We start from the raw sequence: 23,916 nt of genomic DNA, 5'->3' as shown, positions 1-23,916 counted from the left end.
CTGCGCCCGCGCCATGTATTTTCCTGTCCCTGTCGCACTTTGTTGCACAATAATTTATCGCGCTTAAATGGCGACAAAATGTTCACTCTTATTGCGTTCTTAACAAATTTATTTTGCGTACGTGTCAACGCGTCGTCTTCTTCAGTCAGGGTGACATCCCCCCTTTCCAACCCCCGCCCATGGTGGCAGCCCTTAGAACCCCCTATGTGTGTGTGTGTGTGTGTGTATCTGTGTTTGTTTGCCTTCGTTCGCCTTTGTTTGCTTAATTTATGGCATATAAATATTAGAGCGGGCTTATTTCAACTATTTAATTACTTCAGGTGTTGTGCGAGCAGGGAGATGGATGTGGATGTGGAAATGGAAGTGGATGCAGAGATAGTCCACACACACAGCTATCAGGATATCAGGGATATCTGGGTAGGCAGTGAGGTAGTCAGTGAGGTAGTCAGGTAGTCATGGCGATGGAAATTGCATACATTTCCCCAGGTGCGTGCAATTAAAATCAAGGGATCCGCCTGCGGTTGTCACCCAAAACAGATTGTTTGTCTGCAAATTAGATTTTTAGAGTTTGGAGCGTTGCTAAGCAATTGTACAGTTTTTATTTGGGAAATAATATATTTTAGTATGTTTTTTTTTTAAAGAGAATCTAAACATAATTAGGGAAAAAACTAAAAAAATTCCTTTGAAATTGAATGCATTAGTTTATAAGGTTAGAATAGTATTTTATTATTTTTTGGAATAGTATTTTATAAAATATAAATTTCATTTCCAACAGCTTCTACAATTAACTTAAAAATGTTTAACAAAATTGGATGATATCATTTTTTCCAGTGCCTTTATGCTTCAGCACTTGTGGGCATTAGAACACCTCCTAAGCAACTAATAACTGTGAGAACAAACAGCAGACGTCTGCTGTGAAAGGAAAGACACTTGGAAGTTACCTTATCTACCCACTCCACCCATTTTCCACCCGACTATTTTCACTCGCGTTTCGCAGCGTTGCGGTCGCAAGTCAACAAGCTGAAACTGAAGCATAAATAGAGGCTGAAGCACTTTTACTTGTTTACGGCTAAAAAAGGGGCGAGGGGTTTTAGTGGGGAATTTTCCTGGCGGACATTCCGCATTTCGCTTTTAATTGCAGGCAGCATCTAATGAGGCAGATATTGCTGCGTAAAAAAGTGCGTAAAACCAAAGAGAGCGAGGAGCTTAAGCCGTCATTACCAGAGGCCCCTCGAAACACCCCTTCAATACCTGTCCGCAGAACTTAATGTTATAGCCACCTCATTTCATTTAACTGTCCATCCTTCAGTGATGACGACAAAGAAGACAAATTAAATCTAGAAAATATATATTCAAATATTTCGAAGAAATTATCTAAAGTATGTAATTACAAAATGATATATTACATTTGCAAATCACTAGTTATTAATATTATTTAGAGTTATTCGCAAAAATCAAAATTAAAATGGCTATAGGTTTTTGAAAGATTTATTTATTTAACTATAACTATCGCAGTTAAAAATGATTTATTTCTCCTAAAAGAGACAAATTTATGATTAAATAAATCATTTTTATTTATTTTACTGTTTACTTAGGATTTATGTAAGGTATATTAAAAAATCCAGATATTTAAAACAATGTACTTATTTTTTAGCTCATTAAATGGCAATTTTAAAGTATATTTTCTTTAGTTTTTAACTTGAAACCCGTGTCCTTTGGCTGTCCTCTGTGGGTTACCATTTTTGGCGGTTCAAGAGCCAAGTTTTCAGCACTGTTAACTGTCTCATAAACTGTCAAGCCCCCTCCCCACTACGCCCCTCTCTCTCTCTTTTGAGCTTTCCCCTTTTTCTCCGAGTTTCTCTGAGTGGCGACGATTGCAGCTGACGTTTATTTGACTGCAGCTAAACGTGACGCGACTGTGCGGTGGGCGGAGGGCGGAAAGGGAAGGGGGCGTGGCACTTGTCGCGCGTAATTACACACCCCTTAAGCCTTCCCACCACCACCACCCCTCCCCCGAAAAGCCCCTCTTCTTGGCCTTGGTACACGCATAAAAGTCTTGGCTTGCAATAAAAGTTAATGCTGAGAAAACAGCGAGCGAAAGAACCAGAGAACCCAATTAGAAAGTGTTTGGTTTAAGAGAAAAAAAAACAAAAAAAAAGAGTAAAAATGCGAAAGGCAGTGGGTGTTGTTTATAAAGTGCCAACAACAATGCAGAAACCCCCGCGCTTTTTGGTTAAAGTTTAGGGCCAAAAGTTTTGCAGCCAAGCGGAAGCAAGTGGAAAATTAGTTAGGAGGAAAGTGTGAAAAAAAAACAGTGAAAGAGTTTAAAAAAATATAAAACTATGGAAATATTTACTATTTTCGATATAATATTGCGTTCGATTAAAATAATATTTTTTACACATTAAATAGTCACAATGTTGGTCACACGCCTATTTTGCGGTGCATTTAGTTTTCATTATAACTTTATTATTATTATTTGGCCACGCCCCTCGTTTGTCATTATGTTATGGCTTTAATGCAATGGAAAAGTGCAAATAGGGAAGGGAAAGAAAGCGAGTTTGCAACAAATTGTTTGGCGTAAATCTTTTGGCCATGGCCACGCCTACAAATTGCAAGGGGTCGAAGGATTAGCAGAGGAGAACATGTTAAATGCCAGACAGTTGGGGTGGGAATTCTCTATAGAGGGGGTGTGCAGGGGGAAAGTGGAGGGGTTGCCCCGAGTGCGTGACACATTTTTATGATCAACGGAGTTGGAGGTTCACAAAGTTTCGCTTCCGCTGCTCCACTTTGTCAATAGGAAAAGCAGCAGGGAGCACCAACAAAGCAGATAGTTTTACACAACAAAAATTACTATATACAAGGTTTAAATTATCAAAAGATAAATTATTGGACTAAAAATAACTAAAGCAGTAGGAATTTCAAATATCCCACGAGACGTATGCGTTATAAAAAAATAAAAATGGGTTATAGATCTTAACTTTCGGCTTTGTAATTTATTTTATAAAAAAAAACACCTCTAAAATTAATTGTAAATGCTAAAAGGTTAAGAAAAACAGCATAATTGAGATTAAAATATTTAAAGCCAACTTAATTCGCAGCCACACACCTGTTAAGTGTATATTTTATATAATTTATTTTTCTGCACTGCTTTTACCTGCACTCACACACACATATACACCCATTCGCACACAGACAGGGAAAGGACACTTACACAGACGCAGCGCAGGATACGCATTCCATTGTTTTGCTTGGAGAAAGTTTTGCGCTGTCGGGGAATATTTATACAACTTGGCTTGTTTAACTTGCACTAATTAAGTTTGCCCTGCCACACTGGGATGCTCCCGTTGGGGTCCTGTGGCCCCCAGTTCCACGCTAATGTTCCGGGAGTTAATCGGGGGGATTGGGAATGCTTTGCAGGATGGAGCTGGAGTCCTGGCCAGGGAATGCGGCTCAAGGAGCGGGAGACATATCCATAAAATACTCGTTGCCAAGTTTATGATGTCCAGGAAGGGGGAACAGGCATAGATCAACTGGAACCCAAAAGCACCCACAGTGGAAACTCCCTGGGAGAAACTAAGAACTTTATAATTAAGAACAGCAGTTGGTTGATTAAACTTGATTTTGCTTATAAAAAACTTTATTCTTTTCAATAACTTTATTTTTATTTAAATTTTAAAAGAGCCATATCGTAGCATAATATTATAGTAATATAATAACAATATAAGAAGCAGTATCTACACCCAGAAAAATGATGGACAACATTTTAGGTCATGCATAGCCTAAAACATTTTAAATGGACTAAAAGTTCCTTTTTAGGTCATGTACTGCCTAAAAATTTAAATTTTTGGTATATTTGCCCTACTATTTAGGTCCCGTATAGCCTAATATTTTAGGTCATCGTGGGCCTTAAAATTAATGAATTTTACCTAAATAAATTTGCACGGAACTCTGATACCGTTCTAGCGACGCTATAATTCCCAACCAGTTATAGCGCGGCTTGCATGGTAACCCACTTCCATCGTTGAATAAAACAGCGATTTCACTGCTGAACTGTGAAGCCTCTTCGCTCGTTTTTGTGTGTTGGAATAATGACGACTTCTTGAAGACTAAGCCGACATTGACCTCGAGTTAGCTATAAATTTCTCTGTATTTACTTTATAATATGAAACATTTTTCAGTACAAATTTTTAGGCCAAAGAAAGCCTAAAATTTTTGATAGGGGTTTTCTCATATTTTAAGGCAGCCAATTACCTAAAATCTAGGCCAAAAATTACCCCATTTTAGGCCATTAATGGCCTAACATTTTAGGTCATACAATCCTAAATTTTAGGCTATTCAAGGACTTAGCTCCAGTTTTAGGCCAATTTTACCTAAATTCTAGGCCATTTTTTGACATTTTAGGTCATTTTTTTTTCTGGGTGTACCTACATCCTATTTTAACAAAGAATTCCATTAGGGTACCCCAACTTAGTATTTTTTTTTTAACCCATCGCATGTTCACCCTGCTGTATACTAACATATGTCCCCGCCAAAGACACACATATATCATCTTCTTAAAGCCCCGATTCGCCAGCAGTCGCTCTAATTTAGTCATTCAAATGCACGACTTTCCCTGCTACCTCTTTCTTGTTAACCGAACCCTTGACAGGTCCACACCCTCCGTTTCCTCCCGATACCCTGTAAATTTATATGGCCAGGATTGATTACACATAATGCTAAGCTAGTGGATTGCAAATTAAAATAAAAAAAAATTGTTAATATTATTATATTTATGACCCTAAGATTTCTAGAGATCTTGAAAATAATAATTTTATATAATCTGGATAGTAAGGGGTACTCTCGACCTCCATCTTTTCCCCAGCGACATCCCTTTTTTGTGTGGCTTTCGGGAGGAGGGTCCTGCAACCAACTACTCGATAATTTATAGCACTTTTGCCTGCCGACACACACAACTCAAGTGCACAATCCGGGGTAGATGGACGAACGGACAGACGAACGGACAGACGAACGGACAAACGAACGGACAGACAATCACGCCCGACATTGGTACAGCGGCCATGCATTATGTATACGCCATGCGTGCCCAGCCAGGAGCCCCAACCGAATGTCTGGCATCAAAATTTAATGTCTTTGGCAGCACAAATAGTTTTGGCCTGCCATTTTTAAGGCCCTGCCCCATTAAAATGCTGGCTGGCTGGCTGATGGACCGAGAAAGGGCTTCTGTCTTGGACAATGGGCAGGGCATCGGTATCCAGGGAAACCCCATTGAGCCATTGACTCGGCCCCATACAACTTCTATGGACGAAGGGCTGTGGGTCAAGAGCTTAACTCTCGATGCAAATGCAATTAATCACAATGGAGGGCCACGAAATGAGGCCTAATTGAGTGCAGTCATGTACAGATTATTATCTCAGGGGGTGCTTGTGCTGGGCCAAAATTCCAAAACAATGGGGTGGCGGAGGCCTTCAAAATATATAAATTAAATATGCAATTGAGCCACTTTAATATGGTATAATATTAACTTGGATTAATCTAAGATTAATGATTTATATTCTGCATATATTAAATGCCTTTGATGTTCTTTCTTCTTTAAAACAATCAATAAGTTATTAAATAATTATTATATTCTTTAGGGTTTGCTGTTAATTCTAATGTATTTATTTTTAAATTTTCTAAATAATTTCCTTTAATTTTCCAGCTTACCGCAAGTGCCAGCACACGGACGTCTTCTGCAACGCCCCCAATGGAGCCGCCCCCGCGGAGGGCGCCCGCCTGGCCGGACCCTGTGTGCCGAAGGAGAAACGCTGCGACGGCTACCTGGACTGCCGCACCGGGAAGGACGAGGAGGGCTGCAGCGGCGTCTCCTGTCGCCTCGACCAGTTCCGCTGCGCCAATGGACACAAGTGCATCGATGCCGCTCTGAAGTGCAACCACCGCGACGACTGTGGCGATAATTCCGACGAACAGGGATGCAGTAAGTGGAATTGACAAAACAAATTTCTAAATAATATTAGGAAAATTAAATTCAATGAAGAACAAAAAGAAGTTCTTAAAAAAACCTAAAGAATTCGCGGGAAAACTTTTTTATAATATAACTTTATTATTTACTTGCCTTTCTAATATAACTGATATGTGATAAAAAACTAAAGAATTCGCGGGAAACCTCTTCTGTATTTGTTATATATACTATATTTAAAATAATCTATATATATTTATTTCTAATTACCTCGTTTTAACTAATACATTTAATTTTTTTATCTCTAGACTTCCCGCCCTGCCACCACGCCCAGTTCCGGTGCTCGAACGCCCTATGCATTCCGTACAACTTCCACTGCGATGGCTACCACGACTGCGCCGACAAGAGCGACGAGGCCAACTGCACGGCCATCGCCTGTCCGGACAACAAGCACCTCTGTCCACGAGGAGGCGCCAGCGGAACACCCAAGTGCATCCTGAAGTCCCAACTGTGCGACGGCAAGCGGGACTGCGAGGATGGTAGCGACGAGGAGACCAACTGTTGTGAGTATCTATTCCTCAGGGGAAAGCCGATCCTCTACTAGCAAATATTCTCAGGAACTTCGAAGCTATTGTGCATATAGGAATTCATTTTTCGATTTTTGGTCTTACTATATTATCTTCTTAAATTTCCCCATGATTTTTCTTATTTTACATTTAATCTTTTTAAATTCAAAAATTCTTTTCTTTGTAATTTAGATCTCTGTAAAACAGCCAAAAACTAGAACTTCATAAAAAAAAAAAAAAAAAAAATTTAAAAAAAAATGAATAAACAAAAAGGTAACCTTTTTTAAATGATACTATTATATTTTAAAATTAAAAATTCATTTGCCAGCCAAAAACTAGGATTTCTTAAAAAAAAAAATAAATAAATAAAAAAAAAAATTTTTAAATGTAACCTATTTCAACTGATACTATTTTCCCCTACCACTTCCAGCGATTGCCTCTTGCCCAGCTCTGAGTTGTGAGTTCAAGTGCGGACCCTCGCTGACCGGAGGCGTGTGCTACTGCAAACCTGGTCAATCGCTGGCCCCGGACAACCGAACTTGTGTGGACCTCGACGAGTGCGCCGAGTGGGGTCACTGCGACCAGCTGTGCACGAACACCCTGGGCTCGTACACCTGCCAGTGTGCCCAGGGCTACACGCTGATCAACGACTCCAAGTGCATTGCCCCGGATGCGAATAACCTGCAGCTGATCTTCGCCCACGATCGTGCCATAATGCAAATGAAGCCGCATGGCAGTGAACCTATGGTACTGGCCAATGCCACCGCTGCGGCCGGAGTGACCTTCCATTATGCGAGGAATACGCTCTACTGGTCGGACATCAAGACAAGGAAGGTTCAATCTCTGCCTCTGGATGCACAGAACAAGGCTGTCTCGCCATTCGATCAAACGCTACCCGGAACCTGGGCTCCCGTAGCTCTGGCCGTCGATTGGGTGGGCGATAAGATATATGTGGCCGATTTGGTGGGTCAGAAGATCGATGTCTTCGAGCTGAGTGGTCAATGGCATGCCGTGGTCCTAGGTTCAAACCTCACCTCGCCCGCCGACCTCGCTTTGGATCCCACGGCTGGTCTGATGTTCGTGGCGGATGGTGGTCAAGTGCTCCGTGCCCACATGGATGGAACCCATGCCCGTTCGATTGTCTCGGAGGCTGCCTACAAGGCGAGCGGCGTGACGGTGGACATCATTGCCAAGCGCGTCTTCTGGTGCGACTCCCTGCTGGATTATATTGAGTCGGTAGACTATGAGGGTGGTCATAGGGTTATGGTCCTTCGAGGACAGCAAGTGCCTAGTCCCTCGCGACTCGCTCTGTTCGAAAACCGCATCTACTGGACGGATGCCACCAAGCAGGGCATCATGTCGGTGGACAAGTTCGAGGGTCCCACCTCCATTCAGGTGACCCACAAGTCCAAGGACATTCGGGAGCCCAAAGGCATCATTGCGGTGCATGCACTGAGTCAACCGAGGGTCTCGAATCCATGTGGCAATAACAATGGTGGCTGCAATCATATGTGCATCGTCACCGCGGTCAAGGGAGCTCCCACGGGATTGGGTTTCCGTTGCGCCTGCTCGACGGGCTATCAACTGGAGACGGACTTGAAGCTTTGCAAACCGGTTAGCGAGTTCCTCATGTACTCGCAACAGCGATTTATCAAGGGCAAAGTATTAGAGCCCGTGATCGAGGGCTTCAGCGATGCCATTATGCCAGTGGTTTCCCGCCGAGCTCGTTTCGTTGGCCTGGATTTCGATGCCCGCGATGAGTTCATCTACTACTCGGACGTTCTGCAGGATGTGATCTATAGGGTGCATCGAAATGGAACAGGTCGCGAGATTGTTTTGGCCTCCCAAAATGAGGGCGTCGAGGGACTGGCTGTCGATTGGGCCTCTAAGAATCTCTACTACATCGATTCACGCAAGGGCACCTTGAATGTCTTGTCCACGAGGAATGTCACTCATCGCAGGACTCTGCTGAAGAATTTGAAACGTCCAAGGGCCATTGTGGTCCACCCTAATCGCGGCTTCATCTTCTTCTCCGAATGGGATCGACCGGCGAATATCACGCGGGCAAACACCGATGGCAGTGGTCTGTTGGTCTTCAAGAACGTCACTTTGGGATGGCCCAATGGTCTGTCTATTGACTTCAAGGAGGATAGGGTTTACTGGTGCGATGCCTTGCTAGACCATGTTCAACATGCCAATTTGGATGGCACGGACATCAAGACAGTGAACTCGCGACTGGTGCGACATCCCTTCTCGATTGTCATCCACAACGATTGGATGTATATTACGGACTGGCGATTGGATGCCATTATCAGGCTGCACAAGCTGACGGGCGAGCAGGAGGAGATGATGGTGAGGGAGCCGCAGACCAACAGGCTGTATGGGGTTAAGGTGTACAGTCACGAGGTTCAGAGGATCGCGGAGACGCAACCCTGTCACCGGAACAACGGGGGATGCCAGAAGATCTGCTTTGCGGTTCCGATTGGAGGAGGGAATGCTACAACGAATGGAGGTACACCCTCCTTTGGTCGCCTGCAGTCGCGGTGCTCGTGTCCCTATGGCGAGCGGCTGGCCGAGGATCAGATGAGCTGCATCCCCGATCCGAGTGCCGAGCCGCCGGTGCAGCCGTGCCCGAACTCCTGGGACTTCACGTGCAACAACCAGCGGTGCATTCCCAAGTCGTGGGTCTGCGATGGCGACGACGACTGCCTGGACAACAGCGATGAGGAGCAGAACTGCACGAGTGAGTTTATATAGTATAAAAAACACTTGGTAAAATTAACTGTTATAATTGTCAATTCTACCAAGTAAATAGTTACTCTTACGTAATACTTAAACGTAAGGGTGACTATAAAAAATAGTTACGCAACTGTAAAAAATTATTGAATGTGCCCAAACCATAAATTGCAGTTAACTTACTATTTTTATAGTGCATATACAAGTATTTATAGTTATTTCTCTGCAGCAAAGTAATTTGTCCAAAGTTGTCCAATTACCTTTTCCAAAAGTGACTTCGTCCTACAACTTATAAAGTAAAGAATTATATTAAAGACTTAATAGAAGACTTAATTAATAGACAGAAAATAAGTTTTGAAGTAATTTTTTGAAGTCATTAGGACTGACTCAGAATCTGACTTGTGCTTGGTTCATGAAGGGCTAGACCCAGTTGGGAATCATAAATAAGGCAACGCAGAAGATTTGTAAAATTACTGCTGCATACTTTTATTTTAAAGAAGTTACGTTAGGGTAACGTATTGTTCATAGTAAAACCACTATTTAAAATGGTTTCAAGGTACAAAAACTAAATACACACATCCCGTAAGCTATAGTAACTATTTTAATAGTGGTTTAACTATATGACAGAACGCAAAGCAAAAAGAAATACAAGGACGAATATTTTCATTGTTAAAGTACTAGTTTTTATAGTTAGTGAACTATCTTCATTGGTCAATTTTATTGTATTCTCTTGAACTTACCTACTAAATCCTCCTGTGCTTTCCCCCCACACAGAACCCACCTGCGGATCGAACGAGTTCCAGTGCCGATCGGGCCGCTGCATTCCGCAGAACTTCCGCTGCGACCAGGAGAACGACTGTGGCGACAACTCGGACGAGCAGGAATGCGGCAACGTGACCTGCGGCACCTCGCAGTTCGCCTGCGCCAATGGGCGATGCATTCCGAATATGTGGAAGTGCGACAGCGAGAACGATTGTGGGGATAGCAGCGATGAGGGTGACTTTTGTGCCGAGAAGACCTGCGCCTACTTCCAGTTCACGTGTCCGCGGACGGGTCACTGCATACCGCAGAGTTGGGTGTGCGACGGCGACGACGATTGCTTCGACAAGCAGGACGAGAAGGACTGTCCGCCGATCTCCTGTCTGGCCAATCAGTTCAAGTGCGCCGATCTGCGGCAGTGCGTCGAGGAGTCGTACAAATGCGATGGCATACCGGACTGCAACGATGGCTCCGACGAGGTGGGCTGCCCGCCCATGGGCCCGAATCAGTGTAATCTCGAGAAGCACTTCCGCTGCAAGTCTACTGGCTTCTGTATACCCATCGCCTGGCATTGTGATGGCTCGAATGATTGCTCGGATCATTCGGATGAGCAGGACTGCGGTCAGATCACCTGTGCCCAGAACTTCTTCAAGTGCAACAACACGAACTGTGTGTTCAAGGCCTACATTTGCGACGGCAAGGACGATTGTGGTGATAACTCGGATGAGGGTGCCGAGCATGCCTGTGTTCCGCCGCCCTTCAAGTGTCCCCACGGTCAGTGGCAATGTCCCGGGGTCTCGGAGAGATGCGTGAACATAACCTCCGTTTGCGATGACACCGCCGATTGTCCCAATGGTTCCGATGAGGGTGAAGGTTGCGACCTCGCCGAGTGCGAACATCAGGCGGGTCAGTGCTCCAGTTTCTGTCAGAAGACCCCGAATGGAGCTCTGTGCATCTGTCCACCTGGTTCGGAGATCGGAGAAGATGGCTATACCTGTATAGACACTAATGAATGCGATCCCCCGGGTCTCTGTTCTCAACAGTGTACGAACACCAAGGGCTCGTACTTCTGTTCCTGCCAAGAGGGTTACATTTTGGAGCCCAATAAGCACACCTGCAAGGCAGTCAATCACACCGCCGCCTTCCTGATCATCTCCAATAGGCATTCTATCCTAGTGGCCGATCTCAAGGAACAGGGACTGGAAAGGGTGCCCATTATAGTGGAGAATGTGGTGGCCACCGCTTCGAACATGCACACGGGCACCATTTTCTGGAGCGACATGAAGCTGAAGAAGATCTCGCGATTGGATAGGGGAATGGAACCGCAGGAGATTATCAACACGGGATTGGATCTGGTGGAGGGACTGGCCTACGATTGGATAGCCCAGAATCTCTACTGGCTGGACAGCAAGCTGAACACGATCGAGGTGTCGGCGGAGAATGGTTCGAATCGATTGGTTCTTGTTAGAGAGAACATCACTCAGCCCAGAGGCATGTGCATCGATCCGAGTCCCGGGGCAAGATGGATCTTCTGGACGGACTGGGGTGAGAATCCGCGGGTGGAGCGGATCGGCATGGATGGAACGATGAGGAAGACGATCATCAATACGAAGATCTATTGGCCCAATGGTTTGACCCTGGACATAGCCACCAAGCGGGTTTACTTTGCGGATTCCAAGCTGGACTTTATAGACTTTTGCTACTACAATGGAACCGGGAGACAGCAGGTTTTGGCCAGCAGTCACTACCTCCTGCATCCGCACTCGCTGTCCCTCTTCGAGGATACCCTGTACTGGACGGACAGGCAATTGAATCGGGTTCTCTCGGCGAATAAGTTTAGGGGCAAGAATCAGACGGTGGTTTCGCACCTGATTAGCCAACCGCTGTCCATCCACGTGCATCATGCCTCCCTGCAGCCGATGACCCCGAATCCCTGTGCCTCAGCACGCTGCCAGCATCTGTGTCTGCTGAGTCCCAGCGCCTCGGAGGGCTACTCGTGCAAGTGCAAGCCGGGCTTCAAGCTGCTCAGCGAGGGTCGCTGCATCGAGGAGGAGAATCCCTTCCTGATGGTCGTCAAGGGCACGCAGATAGTGGATCTTCCGCTGAATGGTGGCGATGCGAGGGCAGGAGCCTTGGCTCCGGTGATTGGAATCGAGAGCAGCACTGGCCTGGACTTTGATCGCAAGGGAGAGACCCTCTATTGGGTGCAGGGCAGGGAGGATGATGACGAGAATTGCACTATCTATACGACACCATACGGAGGTGGCAACAAGACCCTCTTCCTGGGCACCGAAAGCGGCATTGTCGGAGCACCCTACACCATTGCCTTCGATTGGTTGGGTCGGAATCTCTACATTGGCAACCGGGTGGCCAGTAATATCGAGGCAGTGCGAGTGGATGGAAAGCAAAAGTACCGGACAATCATCCTAGCCAACGATGGTTATGCCAACTCGGTGTCGCGACCCAAGCAAATAGTGCTCGATCCCACCGACGGCAAGCTCTTCTGGATCGACGAGGGCGTGCTGGAGGTGCCCATCAAGATCGGCAGGGTGGACATGAATGGGCAGAACCCCATTGTGGTCTTCCAGGACTTTGCCCATCCCGAATCGCTGGCCGTGGACACGGAGAAGAAGATGCTCTACTACAGTGCCAGCAATCCGGCGGTGATTGGTTCGATGGATTATAACGGAGCTGATCACACGCTGATTGTGATGAAGGACTCGCATCCGATGGCCAAGCCGAGGAGTCTGGGCATCCTGGATCACCGACTATACTATTTGGATCCCTTGTACGAGCGGATTGTGCGAATCGATCTGCCGCATGGCGATAATCCCAAGACAATTGTGGATAATGAATCGGATTTGAGATCGATGATGATCTACAAGAAGCGCGCTTTGATGCAGCATCCCTGCCAGACGAACAACGGCGGCTGCAAGCATCTCTGCATTCCGGGATCGGGAGCTACGAGGACCTGCTCCTGCGGCATTGGTTATCGCAAGGAGAACGAGATCAATTGCGTGGCCTACAAGACCTTCGCGGTCGTCTCCCAGCTGGACATGATCAGGGGATATAGCTTAAGTGACAGTGCAGAGGCCATGGTTCCGGTGAGCGGACCTGGTCATCACATCCTCCACGTGGACGTCATGTATCGGGAGCAATGGATCTACTGGGCGGAATACAATCGGGGCTACTGGAATGGCATCTTCAGGTCGCGACCCAATGGCACCGATCTGCAGCATGTGGTCAAGGATGGGATCGGAAGCAATGGCATCCGGGGACTGACCATCGATTGGGTGGCCGGTAATATGTACTTTACCAATGTCTATCCGCATGAGAATTACGTGGAGGTCTGCTGGCTGGACGGTAGCAATAGGAAGGTGTTGGTCAAGACCACCACGGATGCACCGCGTGAACTCGCGGTGAATCCCGTGAAGAGGCTGCTCTACTGGATCGACTATGGTCAGCATCCGAGGATTGGGAAAGCTCTGCTGGACGGAAGCAAGTGGACGCCTTTGGTGACGTCGGGGATCTCGTTGCCACGCGATCTAACCATCGATATGCAGACGCATGACATCTACTGGGTGGACTCGAAACTGGACACCATCCAGAAGATCTCCTTTAATGGGGCCAATCGCAAGGTCATTCGGAGGGATCTGCCCAATCCCATGGGCATCGCTGTCTATCTGAACGACGTGTACTGGGTGGACAGGAACCTGATGACCGTGTTCAAGGCCTCCAAGCACAGTGCTAATGAGACGGCCACCAGGGTGAGGACGAATCTGGAGAAGCTGAGGGACATTGCGATCTACAATATCAACAATCAGCCGCAGGACGATACCAATCCTTGTGCCCACTTGGGCAACGGCGGCTGCGATCAGTTGTGCTTCAGTTTCCCACCCGAAGGGGGAGCCACCGGTCCATCGGGCAGGAATTTCCGTTGCGAGTGTGCGACGGGTAAGCTGAGTGCCGACGAGCGAAAGTGCGAGGTGGTCAACGAGTATCTGGTCTTTGCCACACGAACCGAAATTCGAGCCGTTAACCTCGATCCCCATTCCACGGAGGTGCCTTTTACCCCGCTGACTAATCTCACGAATGTCGTGGGTCTGGACTTTGATTTCGCGGACAATCGAATGTTGTATACGCAGATTCGCCCATGGGCCAAGATCGCCTATACGAAGGCGAATAAGCCGGGACACGATGACATCACGGTGGTGCTGAACAAGGGCATCAATCCCGAGGGCATTGCGTACGATTGGACGCAGTCGAAGATCTATTGGACGGACAGCTCGAACAACTCGATCTATGCGATGAATCTGGATGGCAGTGAACTGGTGATGATTGCCCGGGTGGAGCGTCCCCGAGCGATTGTCCTGGATCCCTGCAATGGAACGCTGTTCTTCACGGATTGGGGAAGATTCGGAACCTCTGGCAAGATATTCCGCACGACGATGGCGGGATCTCTGAAGAGAGCGATCGTGGATAAGGACCTGTCGCAGCCCAGTGGCCTGGCCATCGATTACGATGAGAGGAGGTTGTATTGGACGGATGCGGTGAGGGAGAAGATCGAGCGATCCGATTTGGATGGTCAGAACAGGGAGCTCCTGGTGGCCGCCACCATATATCCCTTCGCGATCACCGTGTTCCGTAACTACATCTACTGGACGGATCTCCAGCTGCGCGGTGTCTACCGGGCGGAGAAGCACACGGGTGCGAATATGGTGGAGATGGTGAAGCGACTGGAGGATTCGCCGCGAGACATTCGCATCTACAGTGCGGATCGGCAGAAGTGCAATGTGAATCCGTGCAGGATCAACAATGGGGGATGTGCCCAGAGTTGTCACCCGGCGCCGAATGGCAAGGCCGAGTGCAAATGCGATGATAATACGAAGGTGGTGAACGAGGGAAGGATGTGTGCACCGAGGAATAATACGTGCGAGGCCAGCAAGTTCTACTGCAAGAATGGCAGGTGCATTTCGAGGATGTGGTCCTGCGATGGCGACGACGACTGTGGGGATAATTCCGATGAGGATCCCAACTACTGTGCCTATCACTCCTGCTCGCCGAATGAGTTCCGTTGCAACAATGGTCGGTGTATTTTCAAGTCTTGGAAGTGCGATCACGAGAACGATTGCAAGGATGGCTCCGATGAGCTGGGCTGCACCTATCCGCCCTGCGTCGATGGTGAGTTCACCTGCGGCAATGGCAGGTGTATTCCCCAGGCCCAGGTGTGCAATGGGGTGAACGATTGCAAGGACAATGCCACCTCGGACGAGACGCACGAGAGGTGTCCCATGAACACCACCTGTCCGGCGAATCATCTCAAGTGCGAGAAGACGAATATCTGTGTGGAGCCCTATTGGCTGTGCGATGGCGACAACGATTGCGGCGACAACTCCGACGAGGATCCCCTGCATTGTGGTCAGAGAACTTGTCCCACGAACAGCTTCCGCTGCCCCAACCACCGATGCATTCCGGCCACCTGGTACTGCGATGGCGACGATGATTGCGGCGATGGCGCCGACGAGCCACCAGATTACTGCAAGTCCGAAGGACGCACTTGCTTCGGGGATCTCTTCACCTGCGACAATGGCAACTGCATACCCAGAATCTACATTTGCGACGGTGACAACGATTGCCTGGACAACAGTGACGAGGACAACCGGCATCAGTGCAGTGAGTACTTTTGAACACTTCTTTTTATGACCTCTGACTTACAAAAAAAAAAAATAATAAAATAAAATAAATAGTAATTAGAAAACTACAAAATATTTGTAGTTGTAGTGCAGTGAGTACTTCCTTTAACCCTTTTCAAAACCTCTGTCTTAAAAAGAAAAAAAAATAAAAAAAAATAAAAATAATATAATAGTAATTAGAAAACTACAAAATATTTGTAGCTCTAGTGCAGTGAATACTTCCTTTACTACCTTTCAAGACCTGTCTTCAAAAAAAAATAAAATAATAATATAATAGTAATTAGAAAACTACAAAATATTTGATGTTAGTAATTAAGTATGTGAGGAAAATTAATAATATCAACTCAATGTGACTGGCATATAAAATAAAAAAAGTTAAATTAAATTAACCATCAACCCCTTACTTAACCCCCAGATGACCGAAAGTGTGATGAGGAAACGGAATTCACCTGCGTGGAGAACAAGTCCTGGCAGCGAGCCCAGTGCATCCCCAAAAAATGGATCTGCGACGGAGATCCGGATTGTGTAGATGGAGCCGACGAGAACACCACCCTGCACAACTGTGCTACGCAGCAACCCTGTGGCGAGGACATGTTCACCTGCGGCAACGGACGCTGCATCAATAAGGTGGGTTAAAAAAGACTCTACCCCTTGGAAAATATTTAAAAAAAAATACTTTTTAGGGATGGATCTGCGACCATGACAACGATTGCGGCGACGGCACCGACGAGGGCAAGTTCTGCAACTCCAAGTACAAGACCTGCTCGGCCCAGGAGTTCACCTGCCAGAACTTCAAGTGCATCCGCAACCAGTCGAGGTGCGATGGCGAGGACGACTGCGGCGATCACTCGGACGAGGTGGGCTGCGCCAAGGAGAACATCACCTGTCCGCAGGGACAGTTCGCCTGTACGAATGGCCAGTGCATCGACTACAATCTGGTGTGCAACAAGTATCCCGACTGTGCCGACGAGTCCGATGAGCCGGCCCACTGCAACGTGGACGAGTGCGCCAAGGTGGAGATCAATCAGTGCGGCCACAAGTGCGTGGACACGCTGACGGGCTACTACTGTGACTGCAATGAGGGCTACAAGTGAGTTGTGACTGGGAAAGGAAGTTTTTTTTTTTTTTTATTTTAGTTTTTTTTTTTTACAATTTATTTAAACGATAAATTGTTAAGTTATTTATAACCAACTATGACCTTGAGTTCGCTAGAATCCTCACATTTATGTTAAAAACGGATCAAGTCAAATCACTAATTCAAAAAAAAAAAAAAAAATGTACAATTTATTTATTATTAATATTATCCTAGTCACATAGTTCATTAACCCATCATCCCTTACAGACTTCTGGCCGACGGCAAGGCATGTGCGGATGTGGACGAGTGCCTGGAGCAGCCGGGCGCCTGTTCCCAGCACTGTTCGAACACCCCGGGTGGATTCTACTGCAAGTGCGATGAGACCTACTACGAGCGGCAGAACGATGAGCACACGTGCAAGCGAAAGGACAAGATACCACCCTGGCTGATCTTCACCAACAAGTACTATGTGCGAAATATGTCGGTGGATGGACATCAGTACAATTTGATGCACCAGGATCTGATGAATGTGGTGGCCCTGGACTTTGACATTCGCGAGGAGTACATGTACTTCTGCGACGTGACGGCCAAGACGATATTCCGGGCCAAGTATGGGGAGGCAGATGACGAGATGCCGCCGGAGCGGGAGGCTGTGATCAGGCACGATTCCCATGGACTGGAGGGCATCGCCATCGATTGGGTGGGTCGCAAGCTCTACTGGTTGGACAGGCACTCCAAGAACCTGGATGTTTCCGAACTGGATGGAACCAAACGCAAGACCCTGAGGAGTGGTGTCGTTGATCCGCGTGCCATTGTCGTGCATCCTGGCATCGGTTATCTGTACTTCACCTCCTGGCATCTGCAAGCCTACATTGCCAAAATGGGCATGGATGGTTCGAACTTCTCGAGGATCCTGAACTGGAACGACGGTATCGCCTGGCCGAATGCCCTGTCCATTGACTACTTCACGGATCGTATTTACTGGGCGGACGCCCACTTGGACTACATAGCCTATGCTGATTTGGAGGGCAGGCATCGGCATACGGTGCTCTCTGGCAGCAAGGTGCCTCATGTGTTTGCACTGAGTCTCTTCGACGACTACATCTACTGGAGTGACTGGAATCTGAAGGCCATTGTGCGGGCCAACAAGTTCCATGGTGCCAACTACACGGTGCTGAGGAATACCACCCATCGTCCCTACGACCTGCACATCAATCATCCGCTGAGGCAACTGCCCTACACCAATCCCTGTGGCACCAACAACGGCGGTTGCTCGCATCTCTGCCTGATAGCTCCACCGCCGGAGTCCACGTACCTGAATATCGAGGGCTATATCGAGGAGGGAGCTCCGATCTTCAAGTGCGCCTGTCCCAATCAGTTCTACTTGGCCCGGGACATGAAGACTTGCGTGGCCAATTGCACGGCCGGGCAGCATTTGTGCGGCGGTCGGGATGAGAAGTGCATACCGTGGTTCTGGAAGTGCGACGGGGAGAAGGACTGCAAGGATGGCAGCGATGAGCCAGCCACCTGTGCCGCGCGACACTGCCGGGCCGGAACGTTCCAGTGCAAGAATACCAACTGCACACCCTCGGCGACCATTTGCGATGGCGTGGACGACTGCGGTGATCGTAGCGACGAACAGAATTGCGATCTACCCTGCCCGCTGTCCGATTTCAAGTGCAAATCCAGTGGTAGGTGCATCCTGGACAGCTGGCGCTGCGATGGCGATGCCGACTGCAAGGATGGCAGCGACGAGGACCCCGCCGTGTGCTGTGAGTATTTCTTAAAATTAAAAGATGTAAACTAACTAAGCATCATAACTAGTCTGTCTTGTTGAACAAGTTACGAGTAACTTTTTTGGCGCCCAACGTGGGGCTGAGTGTATTCAATACCTAATGATCTCCTTTCTCTCATAGTATCACATAGTTTCTTAAAATTATAAAATGTAAACTAACTAAGCAACATAATATGTCGAAGTTAATAGTAACTTTTTTGGCGCCCAACGTGGGGCGGAGCATTTTCAATACCTAATGATCTCTTTTCTCTTATAAAATCATAAAGTTTCTTAAAATTATAAAATTTAAACGAACTAAGCATCAGAATAAGACTGCATTGTTAAACAAGTTGAAAGTAACCTTTTGGCGCCCAACGTGGGGCGGAGCGTTTTCAATACCTAATGATCTCTCTTCTCTTTCTCAGTCAAGCGCACCTGCGATCCCAAGACGGAGTTTGCCTGCAAGAATGGCCGCTGCATTCCGCAACTGTGGATGTGCGATTTCGACAACGATTGCGGCGATGATTCCGATGAGCCGGCGTACATGTGCCGCCAGCGCAACTGCACCACCGGCTGGCAGAGATGCCCTGGTCAGTCGAACTACCGCTGCATTCCCAAGTGGCTGTTCTGCGACGGCAAGGACGATTGTCGGGACAACAGCGACGAGCTGCCAGAGAACTGCCCCAAGTGTAATCCCGAGACGGACTTCAAGTGCGGCAACAACCGATGCATACCCAAGTGAGTGTTTGACTAATCCTCAAAGTCTTTTTAACTTTCCTTTGCTAATTCCCAATGCTTAACCCAAAACAGGCAATGGATGTGTGACTTTGCGGACGATTGTGGCGATGCTAGCGATGAGAACGAGGCTGTCTGCAAGGGTCGCTATCGGGAGTGCTCCGAATCGGAGTTCCGCTGCGGCAACGGCAAGTGCATCTCCTCCCGGTGGCAGTGCGATCATGAGGACGACTGCGGCGACAACTCGGACGAGATGCACTGCGAGGGCTATCAGTGCAAAAACGGCACCTTCCAGTGCGCTTCCGGTCATTGCATAGCCTCCTACTTCCGTTGCGACGGCGATCGCGATTGCCGCGACATGTCCGACGAGGTGGGCTGTCCGCCGCGCTTCCCGGGCGGTCGCTACTGTCCCGAGTCGCGTTTCCAGTGCAACAACAACCTGTGCGTCTCGCTGTCGGACCTCTGTGACGGCACAGATGATTGCGGTGATGGCAGCGACGAGGATCCCAGCGTTTGCAGTGACTTCAATTGCGATACCCTGCGGCGATTCCAGTGCTCCAATCATCGATGCGTGGCTCGCTATCAAATCTGCGATGGTGTGGACAACTGCGGCGATGGCAGTGATGAGAACAACATGACCCTGTGTGCCAGCAAACAGAAGCCCTGCGATCTGTACACCCAGTACCAGTGCGCCAACAAGCACTGCATCGAACGCTCGCAGGTGTGCGACTTCTCCGACGATTGTGGCGATGCCAGCGATGAGTTGGGCTGCCACCACACGAGCAGCTGCTCCGAACAGAATCGCGGTGGGTGTCAGCATCACTGCCACAATCTCACCGACGGTGGGTACATATGCACCTGCTATCCCGGCTACATCATAGCCGGCGACAACAAGAAGAAGTGCTCCGACGTGGACGAGTGCCTCACGCGACAGCACACGTGTTCGCATCAGTGTCACAATCTCAATGGCACCTACTCGTGCAGTTGCCGCGAGGGTTTCCATCTGACCGACGGCTCGAGTGGCGTTTGTCGTGCCGAAAAGGAGGATGTCATTTTGGTATTTGCCAACGGTCAGGAGATCCGAGGTTTGGACCTCCAGAAACGCGAGGAATTCGATGTGATTGCGGAGGAGAAGCGGATCGAGGCACTGGACTACGATGCCCAGCAGCAGATCGTCTTTTGGGCGGATAGCTATGACAAGACGATCAAGCGTTCGTACATGGTGAATGCCATCGATGGCAGGGCCAAGATTGGCTTTGCCCAGGATCTGAACATGAAGGGAGGATCGAAACCCACCGCCGTGGCCGTCGATTGGCTGGCCTCGAATCTCTACTGGACGGAAATGGACAGGACGGGCTCGAAGCCGCGTGGTCGAGTGATGGTGGCCAAGACGGATGGAAGGTATCGCAGGTCGATTGTGAATGCCGGTCTGGAGGTGCCCACTTCGATAGCGGTTAATCCACAGCTGGGCAGGATCTACTGGTCGGATGCGGGCTCCGCGCCCAAGATAGAGGTCTCCTGGATGGATGGGTCCAAGCGGCGACCGCTGATCACCGAGCAGATTCGTCATCCCGCCGGCCTGACCATCGATTACTCGCAGGATCACATCATCTACTGGGTGGACACCAAGCTGAATGCCATTGAATCGATGCGGGCCGATGGTTCGCGTCGCAAGGCCATTGTGAAGGGTGACCAGCTGAGGCATCCCGTTTCCCTCGATCTCTTCGAATCCAACATGTTCTGGATGACACGCGACACCGGGGAGCTGGTGCGCCAGGATAAGTTCGGGCGCGGAGTGCAGGTGGTGCTGCATCGCAACCTCGTCAATCCGTCCGGCCTGAAGGTCTACCACGACAAGCGGTACAACACCTCGCTGCCCAATCCGTGCGACAACTCCACCTGCTCGCACCTCTGCCTCCTGGTGCCCGGCGGCCATCGGTGCGCCTGTCCCGACGCCTCCGGTCCGCCGCCCTCGCATCGCAGCACCGCCGAGGTGATCTGTAATGCCGCCGCCGAGCATCCGCGTCCGGCGCCGAGGATTTGTCCCTGCCAGAACGGCGGGCTCTGCAAGGAGGATGCCCAGGGTGAGCTCGTCTGCGACTGTTTGGCCGAGTTCCGGGGCGAGCACTGCGAGACGAGCACCACCGGAGCCTTTGGTCATGGGGGCGCCAATGTCACCGCCGTCGTGGTGCCCATCATGGTCATCCTGCTGGTGATGATGGCCGCCGCCGGCGCCTGGTACGTCATCCGGAAGAGACCTTTGTAAGTATCTGTAATCTATCTAATCTATATCAAACGTAGATCGATTTTACATTATTTAAGTTCAATTTCAATTTGATATATGACCAGGTAAATTTGACCTGGTTGTAAAGAGTATTTCATGTAAGAACGATTTGGGTTTTCATCTGAAATTAACATGGCCATATCGATTTTACATTATTTAAGATACATTTCAATTTGATATGCGGCCAGATAAATTTGACCTGGTCGAAAAGAGTATTTCATGTAAAAACGATATGGGTTTTGACCTGAAATTTACATGGCCATATCGATTTTACGGGAACATGTTTTTTTTTGTGAAATTATCTAAATACATAGGGTAGAAAAAATTAAAGGAATTTTGGTATTCAAAAAGTATGCAACAAAAAAATGTTCTGATATTACAATATAATATATCATTATATTTTTTCTCTTTCTTCCAGTGGCAAATTGGCTCGCATGCCGGCGATGACCTCGTCGCAGAGCGTGACCTTCCGCCACGGGTCGAATGTGGAGTTCAGCGAGAGCGGCTTCCCGGGGGCATCCGCACCGGGGGCCGGCGATGTGGCGCCCATCGAGGGCTACAACCTGCAGACGGTGAACGCGAACAAGGCGCGCGACTTTGCCAATCCGATGTACGATGCAGTGCAGTCGGGCACCACCGCCGATCCAGGCATGGGCAACGGCTCGGGTGAGTCTAAATGAACAGCTATAACTAGATCTATAAAGCCGATCCTTAAGAATTAGTTTTGATAAGGGGTATTTTTTTTGGGTGGAAAATCAAGATTTTTATTTTTGGCAAAAAATTTGATTTTTCATATCGATTTTGGGCTGTAACTTGGACAAAAATCATAATTTTTTACGAAAAATGGCCAAAAAATAACATGTCAGGATTTTAATGCCAATCGTTAGGAAATTAAATAACGAGTTCAGAAAGGTATGACACTCCATACTTTGAATCAGTATTTGCTTATAGCGAAAAAACGGGTTTTGTTTTTATTTTGGAAATTCGTGATTTCAGTTTTTGACAAAAATTTAATTTTTTTCTTTTGGTTTTTTTGCTGTAACTTGGCCAAAAATGGTCCTACACCAAAAATACATACTGTTTTGAACAGATAACAAAATTTGCTGTAAATCCATAAAACTTTCCGTGTGATTTTGAAAAAATAAAATTTTCGCCAATTTTTAATTTTTTTATAAGGGGGTACCTCATGATTTTTTGCGAAAAATTAAAAATGAATAAATTGTCAAGGTTTAAATGCCAATCGTTAGGAAATTTAATAACGAGTTCAGAAAGGTATGACAATCCATACTTTGAATCAGTATTTGCTTTCTTATAGCGAAAAAACGAGTTTTGTTTTTTTTTTGGAAATTCGGGATTTCAGTTTTTGACAAAAAAGGAATTTTTTTCTTTTGGTTTTTTTGCTGTAACTTGGCCAAAAATGGTCCTACACCAAAAATACATACTGTTTTGAACAGATAACAAAATTTGCTGTAAATCCATAAAACTTTCCGTGTGATATTGAAAAAATAAAATTTTCGCCAATTTTTAATTTTTTTATAAGGGGGTACCCCATGATTTTTTGCGAAAAATTAAAAATGAATAAATTGTCAAGGTTTAAATGCCAATCGTTAGGAAATTAAATAACGAGTTCAGAAAGGTATGACACTCCATACTTTGAATCAGTATTTGCTTATAGCGAAAAAACGGGTTTTGTTTTTATTTTGGAAATTCGTGATTTCAGTTTTTGACAAAAATTGAATTTTTTCTTTTGGTTTTTTTGCTGTAACTTGGCCAAAAATGGTCCTACACCAAAAATACATACTGTTTTGAACAGATAACAAAATTTGCTGTAAATCCATAAAACTTTCCGTGTGATTTTGAAAAAATAAAATTTTCGCCAATTTTTAATTTTTTTATAAGGGGGTACCCCATGATTTTTTGCGAAAAATTAAAAATTAATAAATTGTCAAGGTTTAAATGCCAATCGTTAGAAAATTTAATAACGAGTTCAGAAAGGTATGACAATCCATACTTTGAATTAGTATTTGCTTTGTTATAGCGAAAAAAGTGCAACGTTTTAGCGAAAAAACGGGTTTGGTTTTTTTTTGGAAATTCGCAATTTCAGTTTTTGACAAAAATTGGAATTTTTTCTTTTGGTTTTTTTGCTGTAACTTGGCCAAAAATGGTCCTACACCAAAAATTCATACTGTTTTGAACAGATAACAAAATTTGCTATAAATCCATAAAACTTTCCGTGTAATTTTGGAAAAATAAAATTTTCGACAATTTTTAATTTTTTTATAAGGGGGTACCCCATGATTTTTTGCGAAAAATTAAAAACGAATAAATTGTCAAG

At 46.9% G+C, this 23,916-nt stretch overlaps 1 protein-coding gene across 4 annotated transcripts in view; it reads left to right on the top strand.

The window, feature by feature from the left end:
- mgl (low-density lipoprotein receptor-related protein megalin) overlaps window positions 1-23,916 on the top strand; it is a 148,543-nt gene that overhangs the window by 123,643 nt on the left and 984 nt on the right. For all 4 annotated transcript variants that reach the window (XM_070219215.1, XM_070219216.1, XM_044396282.2 and 1 more), the window contains exons 5-14: window positions 5,702-5,977; window positions 6,268-6,522; window positions 6,956-9,268; window positions 10,036-15,693; window positions 16,129-16,340; window positions 16,397-16,803; window positions 17,056-18,560; window positions 18,988-19,300; window positions 19,373-21,559; window positions 22,000-22,247. In XM_070219215.1, coding sequence (XP_070075316.1) covers window positions 5,702-5,977; window positions 6,268-6,522; window positions 6,956-9,268; window positions 10,036-15,693; window positions 16,129-16,340; window positions 16,397-16,803; window positions 17,056-18,560; window positions 18,988-19,300; window positions 19,373-21,559; window positions 22,000-22,247 — 13,374 coding nt within the window. The remainder of the gene's footprint in view (window positions 1-5,701; window positions 5,978-6,267; window positions 6,523-6,955; window positions 9,269-10,035; window positions 15,694-16,128; window positions 16,341-16,396; window positions 16,804-17,055; window positions 18,561-18,987; window positions 19,301-19,372; window positions 21,560-21,999; window positions 22,248-23,916) is intronic.

The sequence above is a fragment of the Drosophila takahashii genome, chromosome X, assembly GCF_030179915.1.
Source record: "Drosophila takahashii strain IR98-3 E-12201 chromosome X, DtakHiC1v2, whole genome shotgun sequence".
Classification (NCBI taxonomy): Eukaryota; Metazoa; Arthropoda; class Insecta; order Diptera; family Drosophilidae; genus Drosophila; species Drosophila takahashii.
The sequence above is the reverse complement of the archived record's forward strand: the minus strand, read 5'-3'. Positions and strand labels throughout refer to the sequence as shown.